We start from the raw sequence: 20197 nt of genomic DNA, 5'->3' as shown, positions 1-20197 counted from the left end.
AGGCAGGAGCCAGACGGCGGAGGGGTGAATAGGAAACTGCCTCTTTCCAGATGCGTGGCTGGTTAAGGAATGCGGGGCAGGCGAAGGTACAGGGTCAAGGATGGGTGGCGAGGGTGTGGGACTCAGGACCGGCTGCACTCGTGGGTGGAGGGTGGTTCTAATGCAGAGGCCATGTGAGCACGAAGGCTTGTGGGTATATCAGATAACACTGGGGGACAGCGACAAGCACAACTGTCCCCATCGTGGGAGACCCCAGAAGAAGCCCAGAGTCAACCAGCAGAGCCAGCAAGCAGAACAGACATTTGTACTGGGACTCTTGGCTATGCAGTTTCAAGCTCTTTTATAGCTCCTGATAGGACCTTTCCAAGTCACATGAATTAAGGCAGTGGTCCTCAGTGGTCCATTGTGGCTCAGTGGCTTATGAACTAGACACAGTGTCCCTGAGGATGCAGGTTTGACCCCTGGCCTCATTCAGTGGGTTAAGGGGGAGGGGGCAGGGCTAAAAAGTTTCCCTGTGCAGACCCCACCCCAGTCGATGAATCATGCTCTCTGGAGTGTCTGAGGTGTCGGGGTCTTTTAAAAGCTCTCTAAGGGATGCTGACCCATCGGAAGGGTGGGGAGCCGCTGAGCTCAGGTTCCGTGGCTGGAATATACAGAACTGGGAAGTTGGGAGGCACGGAGGGGTGGCAGGAGGGTGGGACCAGAGCAGAGCACACCCCTTGCCCCCAGAAGCTCCCTTCGCACAGAGACCTGCCCCGAAATTTATTGGTCAAGGGACCCGAGGTCTCACATACCAGCCTGGTGTGTACATTTCCCGGCTCCATGCAAATATGATTCCTGTGGATGAAAGATGCAAAGGGCAGACCTGAGAGCCACGCCAAGATCAGCCTGGCCACGAGCACGAGGGTACTTCACACACACGTGCAGCTTCTGTGCTGTTCCTCTTTCCCGCCCTGTTTCTCTCTCTCACCTCCACGGGCAGAAAATGAGAATCAGGGAGATGGAACTTGTCAAACAAGGGTGACACGGCCAGATCACAAACTGTTCCACATACTCCGTGGTGGTTCCTTCCCACCATTCCTCCCTCCCCAGCCCTTCCTTCCACCCACCCTGGGGGCCCCACCTTTTCTTTAGCACATGCCATTGCCCAGCATGATCGCAGTGACCGTGTCCCAGTCTCCGGCCACCATCTCCTGTCCTTCTGCACCCACCCCCCCCACCCCGCCCCACCCATCATCCACCACTACCCATACTCCTCCGTGTACACACCCATCACCCCTCCCCTCTCTCCATCATTTCTCCTAGAAAAATCCCACCGAGTCCAGTCCAGCCCTTTGCCCACGCGGGGGCCCACATGGTCCTGCTGACTAAGCTGGAGAAGGCTGCCCGGTGACTGATGGTCACTGAGCCTCCACGACCCCTCGCTTCACAAGGGCACCTGCTGCTGACCTTGTCTTAGACCACTGCGCTCCCATTCCCTGAGGGGACCAGGGTGCCCCTTCTCTCTCCACGCAAATCTTCAACACCGTGTCCCCCTCCTTCCTTCTCAGCATAGCACACCGCTTCCACCTTCCCCGAGGAAACTGGGACAGGGGAGCCTGTGCCCACGGCCATCCGTCCCAGGCTCCCTCCACCGGCCTGCCCCCTGGTCTGAGCCGGCCTCTCCAGGCAAGGGGCAGGGTCCCCCCTGTCCTCTGTGAAAGGACATCCCTCCCCACGTCACTAACGTCTGCCTTCTTACTGGATCATTTCCAAAGGCAGGCAGCCCTGCTTCAGTTTCTCTCCTCCTCAGATCAACAACAAAACAACACGGAAACCCTCTCTGGAACACACATCCCATTGGCAGAGGGGCCTTAACTGTTTTGTTTGTGGTTTGTGATGTTGAGGCTGCTGATGTTTGCTGGACACATGGTTTGTTTTGCCTTGAATCCCGTCGGCCAGCTAGTGAAGCCTATTCTCTAAATGGTACTTTCTTAAAATTCAAGTTTTTTGGAGTAGAGTGGACTTACGATGTTGTATCGAAGAATATTTTTAAGTGTGTAACATAATATACAGGATGGGAGCTCTTGTCATGGCGCAGGGGAAATGAATCTGACTAGTATCCATGAGGATGTGGGTTCAATCCATGGCCTCACTCTGTGGGTTAGGGATCTCTCGTTGCCGTGAGCTGTGGTGTAGGTTGCGGTTGAGGCTTGGATCTGGCATTGCTGTGGCTGTGGTGCAGGCTGGTAGCTGGAGCTCTGGGAATGTCCATATGCCATGGGTGTGGCCCTAAAAAGCAAAATAATAATATACTGGGCTGTAAAGGATGCAAATTAAATTGATACAGTTATCGAAATATTTCAAAGCCATTTTGTTCATAGTCATTTATGTGCTTCTCCATCAATGTGTTACCTGAGCAGACCTAGCAGGGGTCTCAGAACTACTCCAGTTCTGAAGTAGCAGTGATGGCAAATGACCTTTCCAGGTATCTGCCACACCTGTAAAGCAGTGCAAACCAAGAGCGATTCCTTTTGGTGACCAAGTCACTGGCACTGGTCACATCGCTGCAGGGGCTACCTCTCTTCCTAACAGCGGGACATGCTCATTTTCGGGAGAGGCTGATGAAATAAATCAAGCAGCTTTTTCTCCCATCCAGGTTGACTGGTACCCTAAATTCTATGGGCCCTGGACCACAGATTAAGAACCCCCATCCTTGGAGTTCCCATCATGGCTCAGGGGTTAACAAATCCAACTAGGAACCATGAGGTTGCAGGTTCGATCCCTGGCCTTGCTCTGTGGGTTTCGGATCCTGCGTTGCTGTGGCTGTGGCGTAGGCAGGTGGCTATGGCTCTGATTAGACCCCTAGCCTGGGAACCTCCATATGCTGCAGATGTGGCCCTAGAAAATACAAAAAAAGAAGAAGCCCCCCCCCCATCCTACAACTGTTGCCTCTTTTTCCTCAATGGTCCAAGTCTTTAAATGAATTTTCTGGGTTCATTATCTGCTGCATCCCATCCCGACTCTCTCTCCCTCCTTTTAAAATTCAGTGAATTTTACTATATTTAGAGTTGTACAGCCATCATCACCATCACAACCAGCTCTCTCTTGAACCCACTCCTATCATTCTGCCAAAACCGAGCTGGTCAATGTCCCTGATGTCACGAAATCTGACCACCACTTCTCAGTGCTCAGATGACAAGACTTACCTGATGACTTGACACAGTGAGTCACTCCCTCCATCCTGAAGCTCTGCTCTGATTCCACTCTCCCTCAGGGGGGCAGGGGAGGGCATCCTCCCCCCTGGCTGCTCCCCCAGCCCACAGCTGGCTCCTCCTTTCATGCCACCTCTGATGGTGGAGGGTTCCTGGAATCAGTCATCAGGCACCTGCTCTCTCCTGTCTACACTCACTCCCTAGGGTCTCTCACCCAATCCCATGGCTTTCAATCCTCTATCTGTGCTGAGTCCCAAGTGGACCTCTCCATGTCTGGGCGCTCCTTGAACTCTGTCCATTCTTATACATCCAACCACAGTATCCCCCTCCCCCACCAGGCAGTGAAAGCTTCTCCACCCAACATCTCCAAAGCTAAACTGCTCTTGTCTGCCCTTCACCCTCCAAATCCCGATCCTCCCACAGTCTCCCCCTCCATAAATGGCAGCTCCATTCTTCCAGGTATGGGAGACCTTGGGGCCATGCTTGACACCTGTCTCTCACACCCCACAGCCAAACCATGTATCTGCCAATGTATCTAGGAACTGACCTCTTCTCACCATCCACCTTCGTCACTGCCAGCATCTCTCACCTGGATGATCCCAGGACTCCCCCAGTTAGTCTCCCTGATTCAGCCCAGTGTGACCTTGGACGAGTTCCTTAACCTCTCTGAGCCTCCATTTCTCCATCTGTAAATGAGGACAATGACCTGCACGTCATAGATTTGTTGAAGGATTAAATACGTCAAGGCCAGTGGAAGCACTGAGTGCATGTTTGGCACGTCACCAATCCTCAGGACATTTAGTTGTGATTGTGTTCACTCTTCATCAGGGCAGCTGGGCTCCAAAGGCCAAATGTACAGAGCATGGGCACTAAACATCACTTTGAGCTGCATTTTATTGAGCATGAGTCGACCTCATCTTATGTTTTCCTTGGACACTGCTTTTTAGTCACTGCAGTATAATCCCAGTTCAGGCTCAAATAAATCATTTTCACGGACTTCCCAAGTGTATCGCCTGGTTATCTCCTCCTCGGAGGTTCTAGCCGGGACAGAGTCCTGCTGCTTGCTTCCACTTCAGGTTGGAGGGACATCCTAAAGGGACGTCCCCCTGCGTTCCACTGGATTTCCAAGGGAAGCCTGGGAGACCATCAGAGCTGCCTTATCCAACCTGGCCTGCATCCCAAATTGGGGGTTTTATGGTCTATGAAACCAAGACATGTTGATTTAAGAAAACCAGACATCCAGCCTGAAAAGGTCAGCTGTGTCTCTGGGTGCAGGCCTGCCAATTACACACAAAGTGCAGAACTGAGCCCCCCAAAGTCTTTGGGGGATCAGCATACTCATATGCTTTTCCAATCTGGAGAAGCTGAGTCATCTGATTGCCACAGAGGTTACTCACTGTATTTGGCACTCACTCTTGGGTTTCCACAACTCTGGACGGCCCGCTGAGCGCCTCCTTCCCTCCCCCTGGATTCTGTCCTCCACAGCTGGGGACTTGAAGCTAACCACTGCCTTGCTGTCTTCCGTGGCAGATCTGAAGCCATCAGACTATGCTCGGTGCTTGCTCTGGGAGGGGACCCACATCTCATATTCAGACATGAGTGGTTGTTTTTTTTCTGTAACTCTCGAAGTCCCCCATATTGGTTTCTCAGGGCTGCTATGACAAAGTCCTACAAGCTGGGTAGCTTAAAACCACAAAAATGTCTTCCCTCCCAGTAATGGAGGCCAGAAGTCCAAGATCAAGGTGTCAGAAGGGTTGGTTCCTTCCAAGGGCATGAGGAAGGGTCTGTACCCAGCTTCTCCCCCAGCTTCTGGTGACGACTGGCCATCCTTGGTGTTCGTTGGCTTGTGGTGGCCTCGGTCTAGTCTCCGTTTCCATCTTCATGTGGCATCTTCTCTATTTCTTTGTCTTCACATGGCCGACTCCCCATAAAGACAACAGTCTTGGGAGTTCCCGTCGTGGCGCAGTGGTTAACGACTAGGAACCACGAGGTTGCGGGTTTGGTCCCTGCCCTTGCTCAGTGGGTTAAGGATCCGGCATTGCCGTGAGCTGTGGTGTAGGTTGCAGACGCGGCTCAGATCCCGCGTTGCTGTGGCTCTGGATGGTGGCTGCAGCTCTGGCTGGTGGCTGCAGCTCTGATTCAACCCCTAGCCTGGGAACCTCCATCTGCCGCAGGAGCGGCCAAAGAAATAGCAAAAAGACAAAAAAAAAAAAAAAAAAAAAAAGACAACAGTCTTATTGGTTTAGAGATCTAACCCATCTTTAAGATGTCCTCATCTTAACTAAATAATTACATCTGTAGTGACCCTATTTCCAAATACAGTCAAACCCCTGAGGTATTAGGGGTTAGGACTTCAGCACAGTTTTTTGGGGGGAGACACAATGTACCCCATCAATACCCTATATAAAGCTTTCCTAGCAAACACTTTATTAGTCATCTAATCATCATTTAACACTTCTGAAAAATAACCTTATAACCTGGGGGGGGTACTTCCCTAATATTTTTCCTATACAGTAGATTGTTGGTTACCTGTCCCCTGGGGGGGAAAAATAGCCAACCTACATACCTATCTTGTCAAGAAAAAAAAAAAAAAAAAAAAGCCTATGCAAAGGCACCCAGGTATTTTATTAAATGAAATTCAATCATTTGTCTGAACATGTTGATCTACTGCATTTCTCATGAATTCCAATGAATTTGGTGAGTTGAAATTACAGAGATAATGCCTCCCAGGAAAATGACTTCGAATTTTTACGGTCCTGGTAACTTCAGCTTGTAGTTTTCACTAAATCAATAGTTTGCTCAATCTCACTGAGTTGAAAACGGCCTCAGCAAACACTGAACCATATACGGTGATTTTCATTTGTATTAACACAAGCTCCCCCCCCCAAACCCGCTCTTGTTAGGAAAAATAGCTTTTTCTTTACTCATCTAAAAGAGAGGGGAAACCGTAATCTATAAATTGTCATTTCTATGTGATCTGGGCAAGATATTTCACATTGGTTCGCCTGAAGAATTTTAGCAAGCCCCAGCTCTCCTGGCAGGCATAAGTTCATTATACAATTTTTTTTGTCTCTGCCTCTTATGGAAAGACTGCAGTCCTTCCACACTGTATGTAGGTGGCATAGAAGCGCTCATCAGTTTAAAATATAGATGCCTGCCAGTGTGAAAAATAACCCAAGGAAAGTTACAGAAAGCTTGGAAAAATAATGAAGGAAACTACATTTTTAGAGCCAAGAAACCCACAGTCCAGCCCATCCTAAATGAATGTGAAGTGGTTTTTCCAAGGTAGTGCTTGATCACTGTCTCATAATTCTTATATGTGTATATAAAGAAGATTACTCAAATAGGACCTCTGGAGCATACCTAAGCTTCCAGAAAAGAGATCCACTTGCTTTGCACATTATCAAGAAACAGGTATCCAGGAGTTCCCTGGTGGCTCAGTGGGTTAAGGACCTGGCATTATCATTGTAGCAGACTGGGTTGCTGCTGTGACTCCTGACCCAGGAACTTCCACATGCCACAGATGCGGCCAAAAAGAAAAGAAAAAGAAAAGAAACAAATATGTAATTTAGGAATGTTAAACATTATTTCGGAATTACTATTTGGAGTTATTTCACTCTGATATAGCATAAAAGGCCTTTTTCTTTTTTTTCCCGTTGGGTAGTTTTGCTAAAGCATCTCATTGAGATGAACTGAAATTTCCCCTGAGTTTATCCTTCACTCCCAAGGTCTAGCATCTAGGAAATCTCCAAACAATAATGACGTCTGGCTGGAGTGACAGGGAGAACATGACAGTTTTTGAACCAGACATGTCCTTCCATTGCTAAACATCAAAGTCGAGGCAACTCCACGTTCTCTCAAAGTCCAATGACCACCTTCCTTTAAAGGCACCTTCCTCACAGGCCAAGAAAGCTCTAAGAAACACAGTTCAACAGCGGCCCCTATGCCATGGTCAGGGGACCAGGGGGCAGCCCCACGCTGCATGGCCCCTTTCCCAGTGGGCTCTAAAGCTGTTCCAACTGCAGGGCAGTCAAAGGCTGAAATGAGGGCATTCTCATGGCTCAGCGGGTTACGAACCCAACTCGGATCCATGAGGATGCAGGTTCGATCCTTGGCCTTACTCAGTGGGTTAAGGATTCCGCGTTGCTGCAAGCTGTGATGTAGGTCACAGATGCGACTCGGATCCTGTGTGGCTGTGGCTGTGGCCAGTGGCTGCAGCTCCAATCCACCCCCTAGCCTGGGAACTTCCAGATGCCGCAGGCATGGCCCTAAAAAATAAAAAATAAATAAATAAAAATACTAATAATAAAAAGCTGAAATGAGGTGCAAGAGGCCAGATCATTCAGCTCCTCCCCCCGGGGCAGGAAGGCCCTAGTGGTGCTGGGTGAAGACCCTCCACACCCTGGCTGGGGTCCTGCCTCCCCACATACCACCGGCACCCCCCCACACACACACCCCCAACTCAAAGACTGACAGGGCGCTCAGCTGTGTGGCTGGAAAGGACAAAGGACACACGTGTCCAGAGGAGAACTCTTCATAGCAGGGGCCGAGGGACACAGAGCCGTAAAGAAGCAGGGGCAGGGCAAACACCACATCTGTACCCTGTCCCAGCCAGGCTGTCCTTACTGGCCACTGCTGTCCAAACGCCGCCTGATTCCGAGGTCAAGCTCCAAAGTTGACACAGCTGGGGTCCTGCCTGGATTTTTTTCCCTGGGGAAAAAAATCCACCATGTGCTGTAGATTCCTGACTTTTTTATTATTCCTTCCTTTCAAAAAAAATGTAGCTCATAGACAACAGAGGAAGGAGACAAAAGTTTATATGGAAAAGAAAAAAAACCTGGCCTTTCAGATCTGGTGCTCATAAAACCAGTTCCAGTGGAAGGGGCCGACAGCAGCTGTGGGGTTTTTTACAGCTGCCCTTGGCAGATTTTCACATTGGTTTACAGCCCCAGGGTTTTCTGAGACTACTGAGGGCTCATCAGAGCATCTTACTGGCCTTACTCTTCGTGCTAATTCAACCCTCCCTCAAATCAGTTTGTTTTCTTCATTTTTGGCCACCCAGAGGCATATGGAGCTCCACAGTCTCGACCAGAGACACAGCTGCCTTCGGCAATGCCGGATCCTCAAACCACTGTGCCAGGCTGGGAATCAAACCCTCGTCCCAGCGGTCCTAAGATGCCGCTGATCCCATTGTGCCACAGCGAGAGCTCCAAAATTATCTCTCTCTCTTTTTAATCACCCTATCGCATTGCTCCATTAAACTTTCAACAGACATATTCTCTGAGTCCACTTGCCAACGTGATTTGAATTTAAACTCTGGCAAAGTCACAAGAAGATGTCCCTCGTCAAAGAAGTTTAGGAAATGCCACACAAGAGACTTTTTTGGGAGATTCTCCATGTACATTTGCATATTACCAGCAATGAGAAGTCCTTCAGTTACCAGCTTTTTTCAAGCTTCCCTGGCATTCATGTCTTCCGCCAGACATCCTGCAAACACAGCATCCTGAGAAGCATTTGCTGGGAAGCACTGCCCTAAGTCCTGCTCACGTGTGCAACTAAGCCACAGAGCCACCCGAGTTTGCTTCCGGGGCTCTGTGAACCCAGATGCTAGGGTCCCCGTTTATTCCTGGAAGGCGTCATCTTGTTACAGGCGGCCCCACCCACCCAGCCCGTCAAGGCCAGTTTTAGAACTTGATTCTCAGAGCCCTATTTGTCTTGGATGCACATCTCTCCAGCAAATGATTCCACGAGCACGTCTGCAGGAAAAGGGGCGCCCATGAGCGAAGCCAACTGCAGGCCAGCTGAGCCCTCCACACGCTGCCCCTCCTGGGAGGCCCTGCTTGGGCAGGTTCCTTCTAAAACCTCAGCCATGCATTTTACGTCGTTTCCAAGGAGATTCGTTCATTTGAGGTTGCTCTTCCATCACATGGCCCCAAGGTGAAAAGTGGATGCTGGGGAGTTGAATTAGGACCTAACACCAGTAGCAGCTGCTGGAAACGACCGGGGAAGAGGTGGGGGGGAAGCTGGGGTCTGGGAGTCGCAGGCTCATTAACACTCACTTCTTAAATTAGCAAATCCTTCTAGCAGGACTTTAAATATAGCAACCTAATGGTTTCTAAAATTAGCAGTCATCCCTCTCCATAAATATTTAGATGTCCAATAAACTTCTGGTCCACTTCCCCAGCTGAATAAGGTCGAACAGGCTCAGCTTTTATGCCACATTCTTTCGGCTCCGTATGCTTAATGATTGACCTTGACAAGCAAGAGCTGCGAGATGCCTCGGAAGGCCCTGGACCAGGGGCAGACAGTGCAGCCACCAGGCTGGAGGCAGCCTCCAGGCACTCCAGGAAGGATCTCAGAGGCCTTCTGGAGAAGTCTGCAGCCTGAGGGCTCCCTGGAGGAACCGGCCATCCTGGTTTGCCTGGGACTGAAAGGTCACCCTGTCACCTGATCCCCTGGCAAAGGATGTCACGGGAAGGGAGGAAGTCAGCCCCCCACCCCAGGATATACCAATGACATCATGCCTAGGCCTGTACACTAACTTCAGTCCTAGTGCATTCAGAAAGGAGGAAGGAAGAGGAAATACTAGCCAGGCCAGAAAAAGAGCTTTCATCCCCTATACCCCATTTCTCCACATAGCAAACAGGGTGCTACCAGTTGCAGCTTCACTGGGTTATTGTGGGGAATAGACTGAGTGCGTGTGTGAGCGCTCAGCACAGCGCCTCGCATCACTCTGGCCCAGTAAATTGGTCCTTTGGGTGTCAGCTCCGCTCAGACACCCTGTACCTCCATGTGATTGGTGGCAGCAGCTCTGGCCCCACACATCAGAGCAGCCACCTTTGCGGGCCCTGCTGTCTCCCTTAGTGACCACAGGCCAGCTGGTCCCACCATCCCCTGGGCAGCAGGAACCGTGGGGGGGTCTCCCCCACCAGCTCCCCGAAAGCCTAACACCTGCAGAGGGGGTGCTTGCTCAGTAGAGGAAAGGCTTCCTAAGCAAAGCCAGCTTGGCAAAAAGATGCATGTGGTCGATCAGCTGGAGCAAAGAGTCATTTTTAACATCAGTAAAACCCCTGACCTTGTCCCCCCCACCCCCACCCTGCCCGGCGTCACGCTCATTGTTATCGAGTTTGTTAAGCAGGACAGACTTGATGACACCCTCTAATGCTAAGACACGGAAGCCCTATGGGGATCTTTAAATCCAGCACGATGGTCGTAGAGACCCCAGTGGAAGCATCACCTGTTACCAACCAAATCCTTCATCCAGGTTGAGGAGATTTAAGACAGACTCAGGATTAAAGACACGGGGGGCCTAGGGGACTCTAAAGACAGCTCGCAGGACAATCTGTATTGGGAGATGCCCTCCCCACCCACTTGTGCTCCCTGCAGGCTTCCTGCGTTTCACTGCAGAGCCTTCCTCTGATCTGAGAAAGAAGGAAAAAGCGTGTTTTGCCTTCTGAATTCCTACCAGTTTGGGATGATAAAGTGACTTGTCACCAGCAGAAATGCTTTGCCTTCTTCTCGCTTCAGAACCAGAAAACACTTTGGGGCCATGAAGACCAGCTTCCTCCTTTTAAAGAGAGAGGCCCCAGCTCACCCAGGGGGCGGGGGTGGCCCCGAGCCCAGGACTCCTGATTCTCCTCGTTTGCTCCTGACCCGGCTCCATCCAGACAGGAGAGAGGCGCTAGTGGTGTCCGCTCGGGCAGTTCTGTTCTCCCTCCGTTTTCTCCTTCCTTCTCCCTCTTCCATCCTCTTCCCTCCCTCCCTGCCTCTCTCCTTCCCTCCCACATTTCCTGAGTATCCCTGGCACTATGCCTGGCACTACATGGTGCCCACATGCTGGGTCCCTGCCCCCAAGAAGGGTTTGAGATTTTACTGTGGCGAGAATGTTTGTTTCTTTTTTTTCTTTTTAGGGCATATGGAGGTTCCCAGGCTAGGGGTTGAATTGGGGCTGCAGCTGCGTGCCTACGCCACAGCGACGGCAATGCCAGATTCTTAACCCACTGAATGAGGCCAGGGATTGAATCCACATCCTCACAGATACCAGTCAGATTCTTAATCCACTGAGCCACTACGGGAACTCCCACCATGGTGAGAATTTTTTTAAACTCTAAAATGGCTCTGCCTCTTTGCATTTCTGAAAGCCAGGTAGCAGCCTTTATCCTCTAACAAGCACCCCCATCCCTGCCCCGTGTGGTGTGAGAGGAAGTGCCCTGCTTTGAGGGTAGGGTCATTGGTTTGTGGCCACAGCACCTAAGGAGCTGATGACCTTGGCCATTCCTGTCTCTAGCGTCAGTGGATAATCTCTATGGTCACAGCTGGGATTCTGGAAGGAGGTACATAACCTGCCTGGGTGCTAAGCCCCTCCCTCTGAGTACCTAGGGATATCTCCCACTTTGAGAAGCTTTCATCCTGACAGGCAACCTAAGGCTATTTTCTAAGTCATAAGCAGCACACGCCTTAACAATTATCAGTCCACTTGTTATTCAACAACCCAAGTGCTCACTGATCAAACAGAACAAAAGGAGATTCAAGTGCAGCAGAGTCTGAGGGCAGACCTAAGGTAGAACTTCCCACATGTAACTGGCAAGTCCTGAGAGAAGTGGGGGCTCTGGAGGGCCCTTCTCTGGGGTCCTTGGAAAGCACAGGCCAGCCAATGTCAGGTGTCACCTCTTCTAGATCTGGCCTTCCAGGAAAAGCGTCTTAGAAGGGCAGCTGCTTCTTCAACCCAATCGAGTCTCAGAAACTATTTTTAAAAATATGTTAATCGTGGTACCAACCGCCTATGGAAATCTCCGTTTTGGTGGCAGAAATAAATGCACCCGGATAATCTTTAACTCCTTTCCTCCCCCCTCTCCCCCTGCCCTGCCCCGCCTCCCCGGTTCATTAGGACTCCCGCGGGCGCCTGAGCCAGCGCCGCCACCGCCGCCGTCAAGGCCATGGCCAGCACAGCCGTGCAGCTCCTGGGCTTCCTGCTCAGCTTCCTGGGCCTGGTGGGCACGCTCCTCACCACCCTCCTGCCGCACTGGCGCCGAACAGCGCACGTGGGCACCAACATCCTGACGGCCGTGTCCTACCTGAAGGGCCTGTGGATGGAGTGCGTGTGGCACAGCACCGGCATCTACCAGTGCCAGATCTACCGCTCGCTGCTGGCGCTGCCCCGCGACCTGCAGGCGGCCCGCGCGCTCATGGTCATCTCCTGCCTGCTGTCGGGCGTGGCCTGCGCCTGCGCCGTGGTCGGCATGAAGTGCACGCGCTGCGCCAAGGGCACCCCGGCCAAGGCCACGTTCGCCGTGCTGGGCGGCGTGCTCTTCCTGCTGGCCGGCCTGCTCTGCCTGGTGGCGGTCTCCTGGACCACCAACGACGTGGTACAGAACTTCTACAACCCGCTGCTGCCCAGCGGCATGAAGTTCGAGATCGGGCAGGCCCTGTACCTGGGCTTCATCTCCTCGTCCCTGTCGCTCATCGGCGGCACGCTGCTCTGCCTGTCCTGCCAGGACGAGGCGCCTTCCAGGCCCTACCAGGCCCAGCCCCGGGCTGGCACGGCCGCCGCGCCCACCGCGCCCGCCTACCGGCCACCCGACGCCTACAAGGACAATCGGGCCCCCTCGGCCATCTCGGCCTCGTACAGCGGGTACAGGCTGAACGACTATGTGTGAGTCGCCGGGACCTGTCCCTGCCTGGGCCCAGAGAGGTGCCGGGACCCGGCCCGCCTGCGGACTGCTTCAAGGTTCCCACACCGAGTTCATTTCTGAGCTGCTTTGGGGTCCGAAGGAATGATGGGAGCCTGAGGACATGGGCTTAGAACGCAGGGCAGGAGGGGAAATGAGAAGAGAAGAGCGCTATATACCAAAGACTTTAAAAGAACCTTTCTGTTTTTGTATTTATTATATATATTTATGTGGGTGACTTAGTGGCCGCTGAATAAAAAGCCATTTGGGAGTTTGGTCAGTGGGGTGTGTTTGCAATCCACGAATAAACCTTTTGGATGTGGTTGTCTATGAAATGGACAATATCCATACCTGTTTCCAGACTGTTGTTCTGTCTGCTAAGATGCTGGTCGCAGCCCACCTACTTGGGGGCTCTGCCCACGCAGGACAGGAAAATCAGAGGAGGGCTGGGCAGATATTCATACAAAGGATGCCTGGGCAACATCGCCCAAAACTGTCACCCTATCCTGGCTTCAACTCGCAGCCAGGGCAGGGAGTACAGGGCTTCCTCGAAATTAAAAAGATAATTGGCATAAACCTCCACAGAAGGACGATGTCATTTTCTACCCGAGAGCCAGAGGCCCCCGTAGTAAGGCAGCAAAAGTCAGAAGGAAAAAAAAAGACATAGTGGGGTTTTTTTTCAAAGTAATAGCATTTTAATAGTCCCCATTTTAATGTTATATAAAGGATGCATCTGTTTCATGTTATAAAACAAATATTAAACTCTGACTTGACAAATTGGAAGCTACTAAGGACTCCAATTTATTACATTTCCCATGGAGATTAGGTTTAAAAAAAAGACAAAGTGAAAGGTGCCTGGTCACCTGGCTTTCCAGGCATTGGCAGGAAGCCCAGTTAGGCAGGCTGCTCGTGCTCAAGGGCAGGACGTCACTGGCTGCTTTTCTGGGGACAGACCTGTGATGGCAGCTGCCATCACAGCAGGTACAAGGGGCTGCCGACTGCTCTTTTTGCTGGAAGGAACCGCTGGGAAGGCCAGGTAAGGTCTGACTGCTTTAAGGACACTGATGATGCTTTCTGGCTGTGATTTAAATCTCTCTCACACACACACTCTCTGCCCCCACCCCTGTTAGCCCAGGAATCTTGGTCCTGCCCTGTGTCCACTCTTTCACAGCCTCGCCCATGATGCGCCCTGATGCTGCCCTGCTCATGCCTTTGTCCCAACCTCAAGCTGTGAACACAGAAAGAAAAGGCCCTCCCCTGGGATAGGGCTGAGTCTGGGCACTGCTACATGAAGCCCCTCCATTCTAAACGGGTCTTGGAATAAGGCTACCAGGGCTCCAGTTGTCACTGTCTTCAGGGAAGAGACCCACAGGGCATCTGTGTGGACATGGGACCAGGTGGCCAGGCTTGCTGGCATGGCCTGGTGAGACCCGGGCCCCAGGACCAGGGAGTTGGAAGGGGAGCCTCCCAGACAAGGGTCGGGAGGCCAAGCTGGACACAGCCCAGCAAGCCTGGATGATGCTCCCCTGACTTCATACTTCCTCCTGAGTCCTCCAAGCCCTCCAACCAGGCCACCAAGATGGGGACCAGAAGCCCAGCCACCATGTGCTTGCCCTGCAGGCAGAGGGTCTTACCGGTGATGTGCTTACAGCCAGTGACCCTCTTCTGATTCCTTTAAGCCCCACCTGTTACATCTAATAAACTGTATCATTGATGAGATGGAGCAAGAGGAAAACCTTCCAGCGTTAAAATGTAGGGGTTTAAGGAACAGTCCTACATATACCTATTTGTTTTCTATTTTGTGCTGACCTCTTGTCGCCAAGCAACAGGGGTCACCTCTGTTGGGAAAGAGAGGGTACCACATGCATTTTAGCCTCTTTCTAACTCCAGAGACGCTAAGAGGCCTGGGATGTGCCGTCTGATTTAGATCAAAAAGTCATCATTTATTTATAATGAAACAACAAATTTTTTTTTTTTTTTTTTTTTTGTCTTTTGTCTTTTTTTGTCTTTTGTTGTTGTTGTTGTTGTTGTTGCTATTTCTTGGGCCGCTCCCGCGGCATATGGAGGTTCCCAGGCTAGGGGTTGAATCGGAGCTGTAGCCACCAGCCTACACCAGAGCCACAGCAACGCAGGATCCGAGCCGCGTCTGCAACCTACACCACAGCTCACGGCAACGCCGGATCGTTAACCCACTGAGCAAGGGCAGGGATCGAACCCGCGACCTCATGGTTCCTAGTCGGATTCGTTAACCACTGCGCCACGACGGGAACTCCCCGAAACAACAAATTTTAACCTACTCTTCAAGTTATAAAAACACATCTGAACCTATAAAGAAGAGAACCAAAATCTTCTTAAAACAAAATAAGGAATTCCCATTGTGGCACAGCAGAAACGAATCCAACTAGGAACCATGAGGTTGCAGGTTCGATCCCTGGCCTTGCTCAGTGGGCTAAGGATCCAGCGTTGCCATGAGCTGTGGTGTAGGTTGCAGACGCGGCTCAGATCCTGCGTTGCTGTGGCTGTGGTGTAGGCGGGCAGCTGTAGCTCCAATTCGACACCTAGCCTGGGAACCTCCATATGCCGAAAGTGCGGCCTACAAAGACAAACAAAAATTTAAAAATAAATAAAATAAAGCCAAGCTGCTAATCCTTAAAAAAAAAAAAAAATGGTATTCTGTCAGTCCTTACTTGATGGTCACAATCTAGAATGTTTTAGAGAAGTTTCTCTAGTTAATAGACCAATTACAAATTTAAATATAAAACAGCTTTGGGGAGTTTCTTTGTGCTGCAGCAGGTTAAGTATCCAGCATGGTCACTGCTCAGGTTCGACTCCTGGCCCGGGAACTTACACATGCCACCGGCGTGGCCAAAAAATAAAATGAAACGGTTTTTTCTTTTTTTGGCTGCACTCAGGGAATGAAAAACTTCCCAGGCCAGGGATGAAACCTGAGCCACGGCAGGGACAACGCCAAATCCTTAACCCCTAGGCTACTGTGGAACTCCTAAAATACTTTTTTGAATTTGCAGTATAGTTGATTTACAGTATCGTGTTAGTTTCAGATGTAAAGTGGAAGGATTCAATTATTTTTGTCAGAATATCTTCCGTTATAGGTTATTATGAGATACCGAATATTGTTCCTTGCACTACACAATAAATCCTTGTTGCTTATCTATTTTGTAGATTGTAGTTCACATCTGTTAATCCCAAATTCCTAATTTATCTCTCCCCCTGCTTTCCCCTTTGGTATCCATAAATTTGTTTTTTTCTGTGTCTGTGAGTCTGTTTCTGTTTTGTAGTATTCGTTTGTATTATTTTTTAGATTCCACATGTAGGTGGTATCATATAATATTTGCCTTTCTCTGTCTGACTTCACCCCGTGTGATAATGTCTAGGTCCATCCATGTTGCTGCAAATGGCAGCATTTCATTCTAAAATAGCTCTTTTCAAACTCTGTCTCTGAAGACGGTCACGACTCAGGTAAAATAGGTCCCTGTCTCCTTCTCAGGTGCAAGACTACTAATGATGCTGATGATGGAGTTCCTGTCGTGGCTCAGCAAAACGAACCCAACGACCATCCATGAGGATGCAGGTTCGATCCCTGGCCCTGCTCAGTGGGTTAAGGATCTGGCGTGGCTGTGGCTGCGGTGTAGGCCGGCAGCTGCCGCTCCAATTCAGCCCCTAGTCTGGGAACTTCCATATGCCAAGGGTGCGGCCCTAAAGAGAAAAAAAATAGCAATTACAGGTTATTAGGCATTTACTAGGTGTCAGGCCTTTTACCTTAGTCGTTTGGTCCAATTGAGATACATGAGAACCTAGTGAGATAAATTCTATTTTAACCCCATCTTACAAAAGAGGCAATCAAAGCACACAGAGATTAAGTTATTTGCCCAGAAGAATCATAGAGCTAGTGAGTAAAAGACCCAGGATTCAAACCCAGACAGGCAGGCAGGGAGCAGATACGTTAAGCCTGACCTATAGCCTAAGTATTTTCACTCCCAGACTATTTCCAAATAATTAAGTGAATTGTGTCATAACCATATTGAGTTCTTTCTAGAACCATCACTCTATAGGCCTTCTGTTACCTGGGTCCTAGCTGGGCTCGATGAAATGTGGTGTCAGATCCATGGGTCCAAGTTTCTATCCCCCAAAGAGGAAATAGATCCACGTAAAACCTTGACTCCTTTCTTCAAGTAACCAGTTTCCTTGCTCTTTTGCTCTCGTTCACTCCCAAGACAAGACCTCAGGTCCTAGGGCCCCCTTTTTTGTCACATCCCAACCGCCACGGCCACCAGATAGATGCCTGCTTCTGCCCAGATCTTGGGACTAGGCAGTCATAACCAAGGTTGTTGGACCGACGTGCGGTCTCCTTTCCAGGGACAGCACATAATCCAAGGTTTCAGAATAAAAAAAATGAAACATGAGTCAGCCGCTGATGTTTTCCAGGAAACTGTTGTTATGAATGAAAATGACACAATGACCCTCGTGGGATAAGGAATGTGGTATGTCTTTGCTTCCCTAAATCAAATCGAATTTGGCTCTGATCCAGAGAGGTCTAAATCCAGCCACGTTTCCCTGCTCCCTCCCCTGCATGTTGGAGGGCTCAAGGCCCCAGCCCTAGTGGAGGCCCAGGACTTGGGGGGAGGGGGAGGCCCAGCCTTCAGTCCTTGTGGTCGCCCCAGGTACATGCCGTCACAGCCCGGGGCCTCCCGATGCTGCTCCCAGGTTGCAGCCCATCCATCCTCATGGTCATGGCCGTGTGTGCGTAGCCCCTAGACCCTTCTCCCTTGAGGCATCCTTTGTCCCAGGCCCAGTCTCTGGGAACCACTTCCTGAAATGGATCCACGCCCTTTCTATACTCAAAGCACCTGTCCTCCTTCTTGGGTAACACACCCTAATTGCTTTCAGGGGTATTAGTCTTTAGAAATCAAAGGTCTCTGGAATCCCCCGGCAAATCCTACTCTCACATCGGTCGCTGTTGCCCTAAATGGAAATAATTGGAAAAATACGGCACACATGCAATTTGTGTAACAGTCCATTTCTTGATAGGAATCAACCAATGCTGGGGCCAGGATCCACAACCTAAAAAGCCTCATGCTTGACCACATGCCACCTGCTTCTCCCAGCCTTGGACCCTCTGCTTTCTGACTGCCAGGTAGCGGGACCAGCATGAATGGTGGCAATCCAGGCATGAGATGGGGACCTGAACCAGGCAGCAGCAGTGAAGGGAGGATGAGCCCTGGATGTGCCTGAAGGTGATAACATTTATTGCCAGCTTGCTTGTGGGGTGTGGCGGGGGGTGGGGGGGCGGAAAGAGAGAGGCTTAAAGAATGATGCCAAAAAAATTTTTTTAATAAAAATAAAAAGAATGATGCCAAGATTTGGGACTAAATCAACTGGAAGAATGGGGCTACTATTCTCTGAAAAAAGTACATGCTGGAAAGAAAGAATTCGGATGAGATAGATTAAATTTTTGTCCATGCATGTGGTCTGAGCTGCCTCAAGTGGGGAGATGTCAATCGGGGCCCTTAGATATGTGACTCTGATGTTCAAGCAGAGATCCACGTGGGAGCTTTTCAGCCCAGGATGTGATGGAAGGCGTGCAGCTCCAAAGGATCGAATTGGACATGAACACAGGTGAGCAGTCACGGAGGCCGAGGGCTGAGCATTTCACACTCAGGGGCTGGGAAGACGAGGGGTCCAGCAAAGCAGTCAGATGAGGAACGTCCCGTGAGCAAGGAGGACCAAACCTGGAGGGTGGGTTCTGGAAGCTGAGAGAAGGGAGCCATCAGTAGTGTTGAATCACCTCCTCTATCTCCATAGCAACGTAGGATGGAGGCACTAGGATGGGCTGCGTTTCACAGATGAGGAAACTGGGCTTGGAAAAGACGGGACCATGCAGAAGACGGCTCCATGGAAGGAAGAAACTGACAGATGTGGAAAGATACACACTGAGATTAGAAAATCTCATTTCCAGTCCATAAGGTTGCAATAACCTGTGAGAAGAAGATATTTCTAGCTATGGATTCTTCCCTAGACAATAGAATAGGGACTCCTTTATATGCCATGAGAGAGGGGTATGATTATGTACTCACCTCAGATTAATACTTTTCAACATAAAAAATGGTCAATATGTAAAATTTCAAGAGGAAACCATTATACTGAAATATGCTTTCAAAATATTTTAAAACTATGGCATAGTAATAGTCATACTCCTTTATTGATGCAGAAAATGGCATTATCCAGTGCAGAAGGTCTAATAAATAAGGCAGTTTCAAAGCAATAATAAGCATAAGTGACATCTTAAGAAATTTGCAACAACTGTAATTTGATGTGAAAATATTTGCGATTTCCAAAGTCTCAATGGGAAATACAAAAAAAAAAAAAGTACAGCAATGTGCGCAGGTGACTTGAAAACACTTAAAGCCCTTGGAAGGAGTTCCTGCTGTGGCTCAGCGGGTTAAGAACCGGACTAGTATCCATGAGGAGGCAGGTGTGATCCCTGGCCTCACTCAGCGGGTTAAGGATCCGGTGTTGCCATGAGCTGTGGGACAGGTCTCAGACAAGGCTTGGATCCTGTGTTGCTGTGACTGTGGTGTAGGCCAGCAGCTGTAGCTCCAGTTTGACCCCTAGCCTGGGAACCTCCTTGTGACACCTGAGTGGCCTAAAGGCAAAAAAAAGAAAAGACTACAGCTGCCATCAGAGTTCTTCTGTGGCTCAACAGGTTAAAGATATGGTGTTGTCATTGCAGTGGCTTAGGTTGCTGTTGTGGTGTGGGTTCGATCCCTGGCCTGGGCCAAAAAAAAAAAAGATTACATTTTTTATCAACTGAAATTAAAAAAAAAAAAAAGCATAACCTAAAAGTTGAAAGTTATGTTTTGTTCAGGGACCCCGTACTGAGGACAATAGCCTGCAAGGGTGGCCTCTCAGCTCCCAGGAACTGTTCCAAAGAGGTCATGTAGTAGGACATCCAAAGATTACTGCTGGGGAGTTCCTGTCGTGGCGCAGTGGTTAACGAATCCGACTAGTAACCACGAGGTTGCAGGTTCGATCCCTGGCCTTGCTCAGTGGGTTAACGATCCGGCGTTGCCGTGAGCTGTGGTGTGGGTTGCAGACACGGCTGGGATCCCAAGTTGCTGTAGCTCTGGCGTCGGCCGGTGACTACAGCTCAGATTCAACCCCTAGCCTGGGAACCTCCATATGCCACAGGAAGTGGTTCTAGAAAAGGCAAAAAGACAAAAGAAGAAAAAAAAAGAAAAGATTACTGCTAATCTCACACACACAAAAAAAACACCGGACAGCTCAAGATAATCATTTAGTGCTTTTCTATATATGGGA

General features: G+C 50.0%; 1 protein-coding gene across 5 annotated transcripts in view; it reads left to right on the top strand.

Moving 5' to 3' along the window:
- CLDN14 (claudin 14) overlaps positions 1-19899 on the top strand; it is a 79917-nt gene extending 60018 nt beyond the window's left edge. For 2 of the 5 annotated variants that reach the window (XM_021068341.1, XM_021068339.1), the window contains one exon: positions 12082-13645. In XM_021068341.1, coding sequence (XP_020924000.1) covers positions 12131-12850 — 720 coding nt within the window. In that variant the 5' untranslated portion in view covers positions 12082-12130 and the 3' untranslated portion in view covers positions 12851-13645. Of the gene's footprint in view, positions 1-8465; positions 9132-11991; positions 13646-16367; positions 18115-18416; positions 18497-18682 lie in introns of those variants that run through there. The other 3 variants (XR_307263.2, XM_021068340.1, NM_001161642.1) reach the window with 3 other exon arrangements.

The sequence above is a fragment of the Sus scrofa genome, chromosome 13 (assembly GCF_000003025.6).
Source record: "Sus scrofa isolate TJ Tabasco breed Duroc chromosome 13, Sscrofa11.1, whole genome shotgun sequence".
Classification (NCBI taxonomy): domain Eukaryota; kingdom Metazoa; phylum Chordata; class Mammalia; order Artiodactyla; family Suidae; genus Sus; species Sus scrofa.
Note: the sequence above shows the minus strand (reverse complement) of the source record. Positions and strands in the feature narration are given on the sequence as shown.